The 16,577-nt window shown below is 38.3% G+C and overlaps 1 protein-coding gene across 3 annotated transcripts in view; it reads right to left on the reverse strand.

The window, feature by feature from the left end:
- The window catches only part of HERC4 (HECT and RLD domain containing E3 ubiquitin protein ligase 4), a 150,474-nt gene continuing 133,897 nt past the window's right edge, over positions 1 to 16,577 (reverse strand). For all 3 annotated transcript variants that reach the window (XM_012451401.2, XM_012451400.3, XM_064374175.1), the window contains 4 exons: positions 13,630 to 13,712; positions 9,177 to 9,360; positions 3,124 to 3,226; positions 1 to 650 (listed from right to left, as the gene is read on the reverse strand). In XM_012451401.2, coding sequence (XP_012306824.2) covers positions 442 to 650; positions 3,124 to 3,226; positions 9,177 to 9,360; positions 13,630 to 13,712 — 579 coding nt within the window. In that variant the 3' untranslated portion in view covers positions 1 to 441. The remainder of the gene's footprint in view (positions 651 to 3,123; positions 3,227 to 9,176; positions 9,361 to 13,629; positions 13,713 to 16,577) is intronic.

Raw genomic sequence — 16,577 nt, forward strand, 5'->3', positions numbered from 1 at the left:
TGGTATCAGAACATAACTATTTTATTACAAAACAATATTATTTACAAAATGAAAAAATAATAAATGACTATCGCAGGCCAAAGTTAAAGGTTTTTCACTCAATGATTGAAGAAAAATTAAGCAGTATTTCCATGCACTCACACCAGATCATTTCTGAAATATGCAAACTCTTGAAATTCATGTTAGTAAAACTTTAATGTATTCACAATACCTGTATGTTTATTGGAAGATGGTCAAAAAAAGCCATGGTTCTGTACAATAATATTAACAGTTTGTTCATTTTCCTTTAATTTTTTTGGCTTCCATGAACACTCGCAGATTGAACATTTTGCAAGTAAGAATTATAATAGTACCTCTGTCACCTTGCTGAATTCATCACCACAAGAAAAACACAAATAGTTTAATGCTTTTGCACTAAACTGAATAGTTATAAATGCAAAGTTATATTAAACTGAAGCCTTCATTGTGATCAATAGCTTGGATCAGTTTAGAGCGTAGAGTTTCTTTTTCTGTATATTTTGGAAGATCCAGAAGATTAAAACAAGTATGGGAAACTGGGAGATATTCCTCACCACCTCCTGTTGGCTGGATGACTAGTTTCAGACTCTTCATACCAAGAATAGGAATGCGATCGCTACCTGTCAAAAATACTGCCAAGAAAAAAATCAGTCAACCACTTCAAAACCAAAACATAAAGTAGCAAGTAAAATTTCGTACAGTCACTATAGCAGAGCTTCATATTAACATTTACTCTAAGGTATTAACTTACTTCCTGAATTTGTGGAAGACAAGTTTTTTGAGACACATACTAATGGCTCATCCACACAATATTTTTTCTTTCAAAGTATAATCTTTTTTTTTTTTTTTTTTGAGACGGAGTTTCGCTCTTGTTACCCAGGCTGGAGTGCAATGGCGCAATCTCGGCTCACCGCAACCTCCGCCTCCTGGGTTCAAGCAATTCTCCTGCCTCAGCCTCCTGAGTAGCTGGGATTACAGGCGCGCGCCACCATGCCCAGCTAATTTTTGTATTTTTAGTAGAGACGGGGTTTCACCTTGTTGACCAGGATGGTCTCGATCTCTTGACCTCGTGATCCACCCGCCTCGGCCTCCCAAAGTGTGGGGATTACAGGCGTGAGCCACCGCGCCCGGCCCCAAAGTATAATCTTAATACTGGCACAAAGGAAGTGCTTAATAAATGTTTGATAAGTGAATAACTATTGCCATTCCTAAACCATTTTGAGAGCCCCTTTTTTTGGAGAACTCATTTAGGAACTAGTTGACAAACCAAATACAAAATGCAGTTTTTATTATGATTTATCTATTTGCTTTGTTTCTGCTATTTATTTTTTAAGATGGAGTCTCGCTCAGTTGCCCAGGCTGGAGTGCAGTGGTGTGATCTTGGCTCACTGCAACCTCCGCCTCCTGGGTTCCAGTGTTTCTCCTGCCTCAGCCTCCTGAGTAGCTGGTACCCAGCTAATTTTTGTATTTTTTAGTAGAGATGGGGGTTTTACCATATTGGCTAGGCTGGTCTGGAACTCTTGACCTTGTGATCCACCCGCCTTGGCCTCCCAAAGTGCTGGGATTACAGGCATACACCACTGCACCCAGCCACTTCTGTTATTTTTTTTATCAGAAATTTATAATGGGCAGCCAAAATTCAAATCACTTTTGTTTTTTTTGAGATGAGTCTTGCTCTGTTGCCCAGGCTGGAGTGCAGTGGCACAATCACGGCTCATAGCAGCCTTGACTTCCTGGGCTCAAGCAATCCTCTCACCTGAGCTACTGGAGTAGCTAGGCGCACAGGCGCGTGTCACCAAGCCCAGGGCTAATTTTTGTAGAGATTTACCCAGGCTCGAATTACTCTTAAAGAGTAATGATTTCTCATCCTTAAGACATACAAAAAAATTTGACCAAGATTCTCAAAGAGATTGCCAAAATATTCTTGTCAATTGCAGGAATATCAAAGAAAATGTCGCTGATTTCGACACAAATTCTGACAACTTTAAAAATAAGTCAAATTTAAATTAGAATATGGACTTTAACAGGAGGATACACAGGCATCAGTTATAATGAGGGAACTAAGGCCCAAAAATGTTTCATTTTATATGGAAATTCCCAAAGGTTTAGTCTTGAACCAAAAGAAAAAGAAAATGAAGACCAAACAGAGAAGAGGGCATGTATACAGTTGGCCCTCCATTATCTGTGGGTTCTGTATCCATGGATTCAACTAACTGCAAATTGAAAATATTCTCAAAAAATGGATGCTTGTGACTACTGAAATGTTGACTTTTTTTCTTGACATTGGTTCCCAACAATACAGTATAACTATTTACATAGCATTCACATTGTATGAGGTATTATTAATACAAGTACATTCATGTGTCATTAATGATATGTTCTGAGAAATGCAGCATTAGGCGATTTTGTTGTGTAAACATCATATATTTACACAACCTAGACAGTACAGTCTACTACACACCTAGGCTACAAACCTGTACAGCATGCTACTGTGCTGAATCCTGTATGTAACTGTAACACAACAATAAGATTTGTATATCTAAACACAGAAAACGTACAGTAAAATTAAGGTATTAAAATTTTGTGGGACCACGATTGTATATGTGGTCTCTCATTCACTGAAAAGTCATTATGTGGCACATGACTGTAATCTACAGATGATTTAAAGTATAAGGATGTGTGTAGGTTATATGCAAATACTATACCAATTTATGTAAAAAACCTGAGCATCTATTGGATTTAGGTATCCTTGGCGGTAAGGTCTTGGAACCAACCCCCCATGTATGCTGAGGGATGACTACTCCAGAGATCTTTTTAGAAATCTAAAAGAATTCTACGATCCTAGTTGATTGTAACCACAGTTTATTATAACATAGCTATAGTTTGCTTTCATTTCCAAGTTAGCTTCCGTTTTACTTCATAGAATCAATGCCATTTTGGAGGCAAACTGAATTTAGCCTTTGAAATAAGAAAATAAATGTACTGAAGAGTGCAGATCAGTTCTTTTATCAAAAAAATTACTTGAAGATTAAAAACAGGACTTTGGAATAATACTGTAATTAGATTCCAGTCTCATAAAATAGACAACCAGTCAGAAATACTTACACAGAAACTGTTTCTTCTTTTCCAATGGTAATTCGTGAAATACTTCCCAAAAAGTTTTAATCGTAGGATGTTCTGCCCAATATTCCCCTTTGTATTCTGTATTCTAAAAACAACACAATCTTTTATTAGTATTAAGGGATATTAGTTTTGTTTTGAATCTGGCAAACTGGCTAATGTATTAACACATAAAGCTAACATGGTCCAGGAGTTTGAAACTCATGCAATTCAATGGACTGCTCACTACTTCCTGGACATTTACAATTTGAAGCTATTAGTTCCAGGAGAAAAAGAAGAAACATGTAACAATCACCAGAAATCTTTCCCAGCACTTCAAAGATGATCATACTATCATCTTCAAAAGTAAATATTTAAAGAGAAACTAGATTACTAAAATAACGTTATGGGACTATTAAAAGTTTGACATGGAATTATCTGTGATAATTAGAAAATTTTCACTTTCTGTATTCATGAACAGAAGTAAAGCATTACATTCTATCCCTCCTTTTAAAAATATGGTACTAAGCAACACTAAAAATTTTCTGAGCTAGTTTCCAAGATGGCCACCTGCCTCCTGGTATTCATGCCAGTGTGTTAATAAGGATATTGTGAATATAAGGAATGATTTCTGAGACTAAATCATAAAAAAAAAACCTATGGCTTCAGCCCTTCTTCTGGATCACTCACTCTGGGGAGAACCAGCTGTCATTTTATGAGGATATTCAAACATCCCTATATGGAGAGAAGTACTCATGGTCCTATATTAAGGCCTCCTGCCAACAGTTATGTGACTAAGCCACCTTGGAAGTGAATCTCTATCCTTAACTAGGCGTGTTTAGATGACTATAGCGCCAGCCGGTATTCTGACTGCAACTTCATGAGAGAACTCTGAGCCCAAACTACTCAGCTAAGCCACTCCTGAACTACAGAAACTATTAGAAAGCAAAGTTTTATTGTTATTTTGAAGCCAGTAAGTTTTGGGGTAATTTGCAGCAATAGGACTAATACATTTCCTCTTTCAAAAATATTAGTACTGGCCGGGGACGGTGGCTCATGCCTGTAATCCCAGCACTTTGGGAGGCTGAGGTGAGCGTATCACTTGAGGTCAGGAGTTCGAGACCAGCCTGGCTAACATAGGGAAACCCCGTTTCTACTACAAATACAAAAATTAGCCAGGCGTGGTGGCAGGCGCCTGTTGTCCCAGCTACTTAGGAGGCTGAAGCAGGAGAACCAGTTGACCCTGAGAGGCGGAGGTTGCAGTGAACCAAGACTGTGCCATTGCACTCCAGCCTGGTCAATAAGAGCGAAACTCCACTGTCTCAAAAAAAAAAAAAAAAAAAAAAAAAAAAAAAAAAAAAAAAATTAGTACTAGGAGAGAAGGGGATAGGAAGCAGAAAGGAAATAGTTTATATTGTGAAGTGTTATCCAGCCACAGTTGGCCTTAACTTTCAGTTCTTAAGATGCGTCAGGCCCTCTGATTATACCGTTTCCTCAGCCTACACCACTTACACACATCCTTTCTTCTTTGGTCATCAGGCTAATTTTTACTTACCCTTTTAGGGCTCAGATTAAATGTCATCTAATTCATTGATTCATCCAACAAATATGTAATGAGTTTTAGTCAATGTTTTGGGCCCTGGGAAAACTTCAGTGAACATAATCCTCACTTACCTTGTGGAGCTTACCATCTAGTGAGAGGCTTTCCTAGATTCATTTAGCCTAGATTAGGTTCCTCCTTATGTACCATTCACTAAACTCTTTTTCATTGTATTCATTAAAACTATTAAGCATTTAATCTCTAGCTCCCTTATTAGGGCAAAGACCATGTCTCAATCTTATTTCCTGCCTTCTCCTTAATCTCTTGCATAATCTCAGCTGCATATTATCAGGCACACAGTAGAGGCTCAATAAATACTTGCTCTTGAATTTTGGACTCTCCTTATTTGTAGCCATGATTTATCTCAATCACTGAACTCTCAATAATTCAAATCTGCAAAATATTTGCTGTTAGGTGCAAACAAGTCTGAAGAAAATGGTTTGAATTCTAGCACTCAATTTATTAAACTGTTTGAATTAAAGTCTGTGAACATGTTAGCGGAGCATGAAAAGAGGATGGCTAAAGTTTTTCTTTCTTTTAAATCTCTAAATGGTTTGGTAGAAATGTGCACACCTGTCCTGATTAAGAAAGAACATTTACAGCTCCAAATCATAATCACTGAAATTGTAATGAATCAGATATATAATAGAAGAAATCAAAGTACTAAGTATAAATACACTAAAATATATATATTTTTTTAAGAGATAGGGTTTCTCCATGTTAGCCAGGCTGGTCTCAAACTCCTGACCTCAGGTGATCCACCCACCTCAGCCTCCCAAAGTGCTGGGATTACAGGTGTGAACCACCGTGCCCGGCCTAAGATGTCCTGTCTTAACTGAATGAACACTTCCATCAATTGTCACTTCAGGCAAGGTTTCAAGTACTAACTGAGCACTCTTCTAGGTGCTGGGAATATAGCAGTGAACAAAGAGGCAAAAATTCTCCCCTCATGGTGCTTACATTATAGTCGGGGGGAAGGAGCAACCGTAAAGACAAGTAAGTAAAATTATGTCAAATCCAAAGAAGCAAAATAAAACAGTGAGTGGAGACAGGATATGTATGCAGGAGAGAGGATTGCAGTTTTCTATCAGTTATCCAGTGAAGGTCTCTGAGAAGGTATAAACACATAAAGGAAGGGCAAGAATCTAGGATTCCAGGCACATGGAAAAGGAAACAGAACTGCCCTAAGACTGGAGTGTGCCTGGAGGGATCTAGGCTTAGCAAAGAGGTTAATAATGCTGAGGCAGAGTGAGAGAGGAACAATGACAGAAGATGAGGCAAGGAAGGACAAATTGTGTAGGATCTAAAGAGTGATGAGAAGCCGTTATATCATTTTTGTTTTAAGGTGATTAGCGGTGGAATCCATTTCCACTGGGGGACCCCTTAGAGTTAGTATCTATAGGCTTCTTCTCTTGAGCAGATCAATTTACCCCCACACAGGACCCTTCAATCTCCTTCCTGAAGGATTTACACCTGGCTACCAGCTGCATGGCATCCTGTTTTACCTAGTTTCCCAAATTATAAAGCCTTTCTCCCAAGCTGTCTTTTGCTGGGTAGGAGAGGAGACGTGAATGGTCCAATTATTCTTTAAAATTGCTGTAAAGTAATTCTATTGTCCTTAGTCCAACCCTCATCCCTGCCATTAATGGTAACATGGTATACCAATTCTTGAGGCTTTCAGATTCTAGGGTATAAAATGAGTTGCCTCCTGACAATCCTGTCCCTCTGGAGGCTGAGAATTCAATTTTTCTCTGCTCTAAGTCACTCATCAATTTATCTCCTTATTTTCTGTCTTCCAAACTATTTCTTCTCTTGTTCATTAAATTTTCATTTTTCAGTGTGTGTATTCCTATTTTTATTCCATTACTGTCATTCTAGTGAGATTTTGGGAGGGAGCAGCTATGTTTATTCCATAATGTTTAATTAGAAGTCCTAATTATTATTAAAATCTTATTCCTTAAATTACTAAACAGTAAAACTGGCCATTTTCTGGTGTGTATATAGTTCTGTAAGTTCTAAGAAGATGTGCAGATCTGTGTAATCACTGCCAAAATTACGGTACTGAACAGTCCCATCACTGTTATGCTCTGAGATGTCTCTTGTGCTACCTCCTCTGAAGTCACACCTTCCCGTTCAACCCCTAGCTCCTATTCACTATAACTGTCTTTTTAAAAATGTCACATAAATGGAACCATACAGTATGCAATAATTGGCTTTCTTTACTCAGCATAAAGCCTCAGAGTCATCCAGTTGTTGCATGTATCAATAGTGCCTTTTTTTCTTTTTTGAGATACGGTCTTGCTTTGTTGCCAACATCGGAGTGTGATCACGGCCCACTGCAGCCTCCACCTCCTGGGCTCAAGGGATCCTCCCACCTTAGCCTCTTGAGTAGCTGGGACTAGGGGTGCACACCACCATGACCAGCTAATTTTTGTATTTTTTGTAGATATGGGGTTTCATCATGTTGCTCATACTGATCTTGAACTCCTGGGCTCAAGCAATTTGCCAACCTCAGCCTCCCAAAGTGCCAGGATTACAGGTGTTGTGCATTTCTTTTTAACACTTAGTAGTTATTCTGCTGAATAGGTATACTGTAGTTGGTTTACCCATTCACCCACAGAAAGACATCTAGGTTGTTTTCAGTTTTTTACTCATTTGTAAATTTAAATAGTATTTAAAAATTAAGGTAAAACACACATACCATCCAGTTTACTTCTTAATCATTTTAAGTGTACACTTCAGTAGCATTAATTACATTCACATCGTTGTACCACCATCCATCTCCAGAATTCTTTTCATCTTGTAAAACTGAAACTCTGTTCCCTTTGTTTATAGACTTTTGTGTGAATATAATTTAATACCTGGGAGTAGGACTGCTAGGTCATATAGTAAATGTATGTTTAACTTTATAAGAAACCGCTACTGTTTCCAAAGTGATTATCCCATTTTGTGTCCCCACCAGCAACATATAAACGTTCCTGACACTCTGCACCTATGAAGATGAGTAATATAAAAAATAGAGTGGTAAGTGCTAGCTCTGTTTTTCTTATGTCAGTCATCTTAATAGGTGCACAGTAGCTAACTAATTATAAATGCACAAATTACAGGATGCTGTATTATAAAGATAGAAAATCAACAGGTCAACTCTGCGTGTATCTTCTTCAAAGCTGATCTAACCTTGCACTTTCTGTCACCCAGGCTGGAATGCAGTGGCATAATCTCGGCTAACTGCAAACTCTACCTCCCGGGTTCTAGTGATTCTCATGCCTCATCCTCCCAAGTTGCTGGGATTACAGGCATGCGCCACCACACCTGGCTAATTTTTGTATTTTCAGTAGAGATGGGGTTTCACCATGTTGGCCAGGCTGGTCTCAAATTCCTGGCCTCAAGTGATCCACCATGCCTGGCTTAACCTAACACTTTCTATTAAATGTTTATTGGAAGAAATATTTGATAATTACTCTGCTAAGAAATGTGACACTGAGACTAAGAAAAAAAGGAAACAAAGATTTTTAAACATCACAACTGCTTTTCATAATGGTTTTCCTAGGACTGAGGCAGAATGAAAACCCATTCAATTTTGGCTAGGGCTTCTATCCAACTGTGTCACAGATGACATTTTTCTTTTGAGACAGGGTCCTGCTCTGCCATCCAGGTGGAGTGCAGTGGTATAATCATGGCTCACTGCAGCCTCAATCACCTGGATTCAGGTAATGCTCCCATCCCAGCCTTCCAAGAGTAGAGTAGCTAGGAGCATAGGTGTTTGCCACCACATCTGGCCAATTTTAAAAATTATTTTTATTTATTTATTTTTTTGAGACAGAGTCTTGCTCTGTCACCCAGGCTGGAGTGCAGTGGCGCAATCAATCTCAGTTCACTCCAACCTCTGCCTCCCAGATTCAAGCAATTCTCTTGCCTCAGCCTCCTGAGTAGCTGGGATTATAGGCACATGTCACCATGCCCAGCTAATTTTTGTATTTTTAGTAGAGACGCGGTTTCACCAAGTTGGCCAGGCTGGTCTTGAACTCCTGATCTCAGGCGATCTACCCTCCTTGGCCTCCCAAAGTGCTGGGATTACAGGCATGAGCCACTACACCCGGCCTAAATTATTTTTAGAGATGAGGTCTCGCTATGTTGCCCAGGCTGCTGTTCAACTCCTGCCCTCAAGTGATACCCTTGCCTAAGCATCCCGAAGTGCTGGAATTACAGGCAGGAGCCATTGTGCCTGGCCAGATGAGTTTTCTGTATCAATACCACCAATTACAATAGGGTCTAATTCATACACAGTTCAAATCCATTCATTGTGCGGTAAGAAGGGTAGAGTGCTTCCCTGTAAAATGAGTGTAATAAATTGTATAAAATAAAAAATAATACATAAAGAGGCAAGATTTCCACATATAAGCGATGTTCTTCTTTTGCCTTTCCATTTAAGCAATATCAGAGATTAGTTTTCCCCTACCTTTTCTAATTCCTTCCAATCATAGTTTGTATTTCCAATGACCATTGCTTGTAGTTCATTAGGCTGAAAGAGAAGTAGAACTTTTCCTCCACAGACCTTATGAAAGCCCGCATGAAAAGCATCAAATAAGGAAGCCACTGATTTATTGAATATGTAATCCACATAAGCATCAACAAACTCTTGCCTAGAAATGAAAAAGCACATATGTACAGATTATAAAAATCATTTATGAAGAATACATAATGTAGTATTAAAACTTCGGGCCGGGAGCGGTGGCTCACGCCTATTATCCCAGCACTTTGGGAGGCCGAGGTGGGTGGATTATGAGGTCAAGAGAACGAGACCATCCTGGTCAACATGGTGACACCCTGTCTCTAGTAAAAATACAAAAATTAGCTGGGCATGGTGGCGCACGCCTGTAGTCCCAGCTACTCGGGAGGCTGAGGCAGGAGAATTGCTTGAACCCAGGAGGCAGAGGTTGCAGTGAGCCAGGATCGTGCCATTGCACTCCAGCCTGGGTAAAAACAGTGAAACTCCGTCTCAAAAAAAAAAAACAAAAAACTTCACGTGCTCTTGCAATTTCTGCTACATATCTACAAAACTGAGAATGTATGAGTGGGATTCAAATAGGATAAAATTAAAGTCATTATGGAAAAAGCTGTTATTCTTTCTATATGAAAATCAGCTATATCCATGAGGCATTCAGTTATTCTTAGGATATTCCCTATTTTTTTTTAGACGGAGTCTCACTCTGTCACCCAGGCTGGAGTGCAGTGGCATGATCTTGGCTCACTGCAACCTATGCCCCCTGGGTTCAAGAGATTCTCTTGCCTCAGCCTTCTGAGTAGCTGAGATTACAGGTGCCTGCCACCGTGCCCGGCTAATTTTTCTATTTTTAGTAGAGACGGGGTTTCAACATATTGGTCAGGCTTGTCTTAACTCCTGACCTCATGATGAAACCACTTCAGCCTCCCAAAGTTCTGGGATTACAGGTGTGAGCCACCGTGTCCAGCCTTAGGCTATTCTTAATGGAAAAAATGTCATTTCCTAATGGGGAGAATGATGCAAATGGCTATCAAAATAATTTTGGGATTCAGACCATTTTACAAACTATAGCCTTCTTTTCCTTCAGTTCCAAGGAATCTGAACAACATTTATTTTAATAAATACCTAAGAGAGGGTATTAGTATTCTTTTAGGATAATCAGTAAAGAGTACAAGTGTAGTTTCTTTTCAAATGTATGTGTAACTCACATACATAATCACTTCTGATTCTCTTCTCTTATGATATGAAAGGAAACTCTAAAGAAAAAAAGGAAGCCATGTTAACCCCTGAGTTTGAACCACAGTTTCATTCAATTTGTTTTGTTTTGCTATCCACAAATTTTTTATGATGCTATCTGGTCAAACAAATAATGAGAACAGGTACTAGAAGACTTCACTATTTCATATCTTTGTTCTCCAAGTAATAAAGGATGATTTGCAATAGGAATAATAGTAAATTGCCTTTAAAAACCAAATTTTTTAAAAAAAGAATATTTAGAAGGTCCTAAAATTTTTTCATATTATAAAAACAGCTTTATTTTTATCAAAGTAAGACATATCAATAGTTTAAAATACCAAATAATAACAATCCTAATAGCCAACATTTACTGAGCACTACATGTGCTAGGTTCTATTCTAAGTATCTTAAAATATTGTCTCATCTAATCCTCAAAATAACGCCATGAAGGTACAATTTGTCATTCCATTTAACAGAGAAGGACACCGAGGCACTGAGACATCAACTAATTTACTTAACGTTATAAAGCTTCTAAGTAGCGGAATCGGATTCAATCCTTCGGACCAAGTCCCTGGCAACAGTCACTACTAAAGAATTGTAACAAAATAGAAGGGAACAAAATCTGTCCTGCACTTCTCCACCAGAAATTCCTGCTATTCAAAGGCAACTCTTTGTTAACTTTTTTTGCTATTACAATTGATATTTATATTCAAGCTTTTAACAACACAGTTCTATAGTTACTCCTTAAATTTCAATTTGGTTTGGATTTATCTTTTAATGGAGTCTCACTCTTGTTGCCCATGCTGGAGTGTAATGGTGTGATTTTGGCTCACTGCAACCTCGGCCTTCCCTCCTGGGTTCAAGTGATTCTTCTGCCTCAGCCTCCTGAGTAGCTGGGATTATAGGCATGCACCCGGCTAATTTTGTATTTTTAGTAGAGACATGGTTTCTCCATGTTGGTCAGGCTGGTCTCAAACTCCTGGCCACAGTTGATCTACCACGCCAGGCCGGATTTACCTTTAATGTAATTATCCCATTCACTTTCCACTCCCCTGCACATCTATTACATTTATATAATCATTTTTGGTTCAATATTTGTTAATATTTCTACATTATTCACAGTTAAGCTGTATTCTATGATTACTTTTCTCTTAAAAAGAACTTCTGGCCGGGCCCCGTGGCTCACGCCTGTAATCCCAACATTTTGGGAGGCTGAGGTGGGCGGATCACAAGGTCAGGAGCTCAAGACCAGCCTGGCCAACATGGTGAAACCCCGTCTCTACTAAAAATACAAAAATTAGCTGGGTGTGGTAGTGGGCACCTGTAGTCCCAGCTACTTGGGAGGCTGAGGCAGGAGAATCCCTTGAACTCAGGAGGCGGAGGTTGTAGTGAGCAGAGATCGCACCACTGTACTCCAGCCTGGGTGACAGAGGGAGACTCTGCCTCAAAACAACAACAAAAACTTCTATTTTCCTTAGTTTGCTACTTCATCCCCAACTTCTCCAAAAGAAATATCCATTTCCTCTAGATTCATTCAAAATATTAGGTGCTATCAGTTGCATTTCTCTCCTCGAGCCCTCCATACTCTTGGTGTAATCCAGATAGTTAGCTCTCTAACTCTACACAGCTATTGATCATTCAGAAAGAATCTTTGCTTGTTTGAATCTTGGTGTTTTTTTGTTGCTTTTATAATCCTGTGTCTTCTTCTTACTTAATTCCTTGTTTTAGTAGATAGAACACACCTCCAGTAACTTCCTGAGAAAAAGGCATCAGAAGTAAATTCTCTGAGACTGTGCATGTATGAAAATGTTTTTAAACACTCACACATTTGATAATTTGGATACAGAATTTTAAGTTAAAAGTAATTAAAAGTAATTTTCTTCCAGAATTTTGTTCTGCTAGCTTCCAGTGTTCTTTACAAGTCTGATGTTATTGATTCTTAGGTCTGTGGGTTTTTTGGATCGTTTTAGGGTCTTGTCTTTAAAAATTTTGAAAATTTCATGTATCTTGTCTTGGTATTGATCTTTTTTCCACTTCTCATACTTTCAATCTTGAAAGGATGTCATTCGTTTCTGGAAAGTTGTTTTTTTAAAAAAATATTTTATTGACAAATTTCATTCATTCCATTTCTTTTGAATGAAATTATTTTTCTATTTTTAATTGTATGTCATGGCCGGGCGTGGTGGCTCATGCCTGTAATCCCAGAACTTTGGAGGCCAAAGCGGGCGGATCACCTGAGGTCGGGAGTTCAAGACCAGCCTGACCAACATGGTGAAACCCCGTGTTTAAAAAAAGAAAAAAACATTAAAAAAAAAATTGTATGTCATGCATCGTTTTGAGGATACTGATTTCAGTCTCCTCCAACGTTTTGTCCCTCAACCTGCATGGTTCCTGGCTTCTTGCCATTCTTTTTGACTGTTTTGGTCTTTTCTTTAATGTCTATTGATCTTTGACTATTGAGTTACATTTTCAATGTTAGGCAGTTTCCCCAGAAATGGATCTTCCACTATACAGTGCCAAGGAGGAGGGAGTTACAGATTTTCAGCACCTCATCTCCCTCTTTTCAGTTCAGCTCCTTGCCTATGGCAGTGTCTAGGTGCCCTCAAATCCACAGTCCCTTTAGTTCAATTTCTCCAGAAGGTAAATTTCCAATCTCCTGCCCAGTCTGGAGAGAGGTAGTTGCCAGGTTCCTGGTGTGCTAAGGGAAACTAGCACTTTCGTTGTTGTTTTAAATCCAATGTTAGCACAGGAAACTAGTTTCTAACTGCTTCTTGTAAGAGTCAACCTTTGTTTCTAGCATTTCCCCAAACACCATGCACTTTCTAAAGGTATGTTTTATTCTCAGCACCTAAACTTTTGTTCTGCGAAGTGATCCAGCTGGCTTCTTGGCTTCTCTTTTCCATCTCATGTTGCAGCTTTCTCTGGTTTGCTAAAGTTAATTATGACTATTTTCGGGCTTCCAAAAATGTTTGCTGCTGTCACTTCTCCCTTATTTTTGCTTTAATGTCTTCAAGGGATTTCAGAAGGAAAAGGCAGATTATTTCCTCATTAACCATTCAAAATTAAAGTTTTACTGAAGTAAAAACTTAGGGTTGTGACACGTTTTCTACATACAGAAGTAAATGTCTACTGAATCTTATTATTCCCACTGTTGCTGCTATAATTCACTTACCGATTTTGTTTGTTAACAGCTGTGTCTGCACCATTTACAACCAGCTCTTTCACTTCTGTTGCACCAAAGTTTTCAACTGTGATCTATTAATTTAAATTTTTAAAAAAAGTCAAAGTCAGACTCAAAACTTAGAGTATTTTAATAATCTATTATTATATTCTACCTTTCATTTAATAAAAAGACTAATAAATTTGAGATAAAATTCTGCTACCATAGCTTATTTGAGAATTCTGCTTAAAGCCATAACTAGAAATTCTGATCCTCTCTAGTTTGAAATCCTACCATGATTAACTACAAATTACCAAGTGTTTGGTAAGTTACTAAGGAAACTAAGCATTTCTTATGCATAAAAGTTTAGAATGGTTACTGTAAGAATAAAATATTAGAAAGGATGTTTTCCTTAGATGAGTGATAAAATCCAAGCATCAGAATGCATTCAGCTTAGAAAACCACACATTCTTCCCACATGACAACTGCTACTCTAGGGTTCCTCTATCAGCCTTGTAAATTTAATCACAGGTAGGTTTCCAGTTATGTACTAATTTGATTTATAAAGATAGTCAGGTATTTTGAAATTAGGTATTTCTTTTACCTCTGGAATTTTTCTACAAATATTACCACTCCCACTTTTGCATCTTTTCTTCTGCTATTTCTTCTTTGTGGAATATTACCCTCTTTTACGAAAATCTGCTATTTATAAAATACTATGATGGGAGTGGGATGTTAGATGAATATTTCTGCTCTGAAATTTACTATCTAGTAAAAAAAGAGAAATGTAATATATAAACTAATTATAATAAAATAATCCATTTATAAGAGAGATATGAATGAAATGTTATCAGATCATAGAGGAATGAAAATGGAATTCTAACTAGAGGAAGTGTGAAAGACCTTGAGGAAGAAATACCATTTGAAAAGCACCTGTAAGTACAGGCAGTATTTTGAAAGATTAAGAAGAGAGTGAGATTTCAGACAGAGAATATCGATTGAACAAAAAAGATATTACAGTAAGTACCAAGTTTCTGAAAATGTATGGCAAGTGGCTCTGCAAAAGAGGAAGGTAAGGTATATTCAAACAAATAAACAAACAAACAAACAAAAAACAAAACATTGTGTGCCCCAGGCACAGTGGCTTATGCCTAAAATCCCAGCAATTTGGGAGGCTGAGGCGGGTGGACTACGAGGTCAGGAGTTCAAGACCAGCCTGATCAACATGGTGAAATGCTGCCTCTACTAAAAATTCAAAAATTAGCCAGGCGTGGTAGTGCATGCCTGTAATCCCAGCTACCTGGGAGGCTGAGGCAAGAGAATCACTTGAACCCAGGAGATAGAGGTTGTTTTGAGCCAAGATTGCGCCACTACACTCCAGCCTGGGCAGTAAGAGCAAAACTCTGTCTCAAAAATAATAATAATAAAATAAAAACCTAACATGGGTATGAGTGACTCAAATAAAAAAGAGAACCCAAATTTCATATAAAATAGTTTTTTTTTTTTTTTTAATTTTATGGTCCCCTTATTCTAACGGTAACATATTTTGGAAAATGCTTTTCTGTTATCTGGATTCATGAAGAGCAACTTTTTTTTTTTTTTTTTTTGAGACAGAGTCTCACTCTGTCACCCAGGCTGCAGTGCAGTGGTGTGATCTCGATTCACTGTAACCTCTGCCTCCTGGGTTTAAGCAGGAGGCCTTAAACCTCTCCTGCCTCAGCCTCCTGAGTAGCTGGGATTACAGGCGTGCACCACCACGCCTGCCTAATTTTTGTGTTTTTAGTAGAGATGGGGTTTCACCATTGTTGGCCGGCTGGTCTCGGAACTCCTGACCTCAAGTGATCTGCCTACCTTGTCTTCCCAAAGTGCTGGGATTACAGGCATGAGCCACTGTGCCCGGCCAGAAAATGGTTTTAAAAATTCATTTTTCTTGAAAAAACTATGAACATGCAATTTTTTTCTTTTTGGCAAATCTTATGACAGCAAAATATGGCATCTTTTGACAGCTTTGACAACAAAACCATAAAGAAAACTGTTGTGTGTGTGGCGAGTGGCAAAGAAATATACAAATAAAAAAATTTTTAAAAGAAAAAGAGGCTGAGCACGGTGGCTCACACCTGTAATACCAGCACTTTGGAAGGCTGAGGCAGGCAGATCACCAGGTCAAGAGATTGAGATCATCCGGGCCAACATGGTGAAACCCTGTCTCTACTAAAAATACAAAAATTAGCTAGGCGTGGTGGTGTGCACCTGCACTCCCAATTACTTGGGAGGGCCGAGGCAAGAGAATCACTTGAACCTGGGAGGCAGAGGTTGCAGTGAGCTGAGATCATGCCACTGCACTCCAGCCTGGTGACAGAGCCAGACTCCGTCTAAAAATAGAAAAGAAAAGAAAAGAAAAGAAAAGAAAGGAAAAGAAAAGAAAAGAAAAGAAAACTGAAGGTTTTACAATTTCCCCAGAGTCTAATTTATAATATTCAAATTGTTCCCTTCTGGAGGGCCTTATCATAACCTTTATGGATTTTCTCATATTTAATTGCCAACTAGTCTACTCCTGCCATATCCTCATCTATTAATGGCTTTGCATGTGACTGGATCAGTTATTTAACATCCTTTTCATTGCCTTAATGATTGTGCATCTTTTACAAGATTTGCAATTTCATTTTCCAAATGATATTGCAATGTATTTGCATTTGTTTTATCCATGTTATCCAACAGTGAGTAAGACAAGATGGGCAAGGACGAATGTTAGTGTGAAACACAATGGTATGTACCAGTGGAAATTTATGTTTTTAAGTTTAGTAGTAATATTCTCATAATAACCTTTTGCTTCTCGGAAGCATTTCTATAACTCCAGACTCAAAAATGAACACATGGATAAAGAGGATGTCTTGTATTTGTAAATATCTTTAGCATAATGATAAAGCATACAGGTTTAAGTAACAGAGGTTGGTATGTAT

Source organism: Aotus nancymaae, unplaced genomic scaffold, assembly GCF_030222135.1.
Source record: "Aotus nancymaae isolate 86718 unplaced genomic scaffold, 86718_ANA_hifiasm-v0.15.2.pri h1tg000010l, whole genome shotgun sequence".
NCBI lineage: Eukaryota > Metazoa > Chordata > Mammalia > Primates > Aotidae > Aotus > Aotus nancymaae.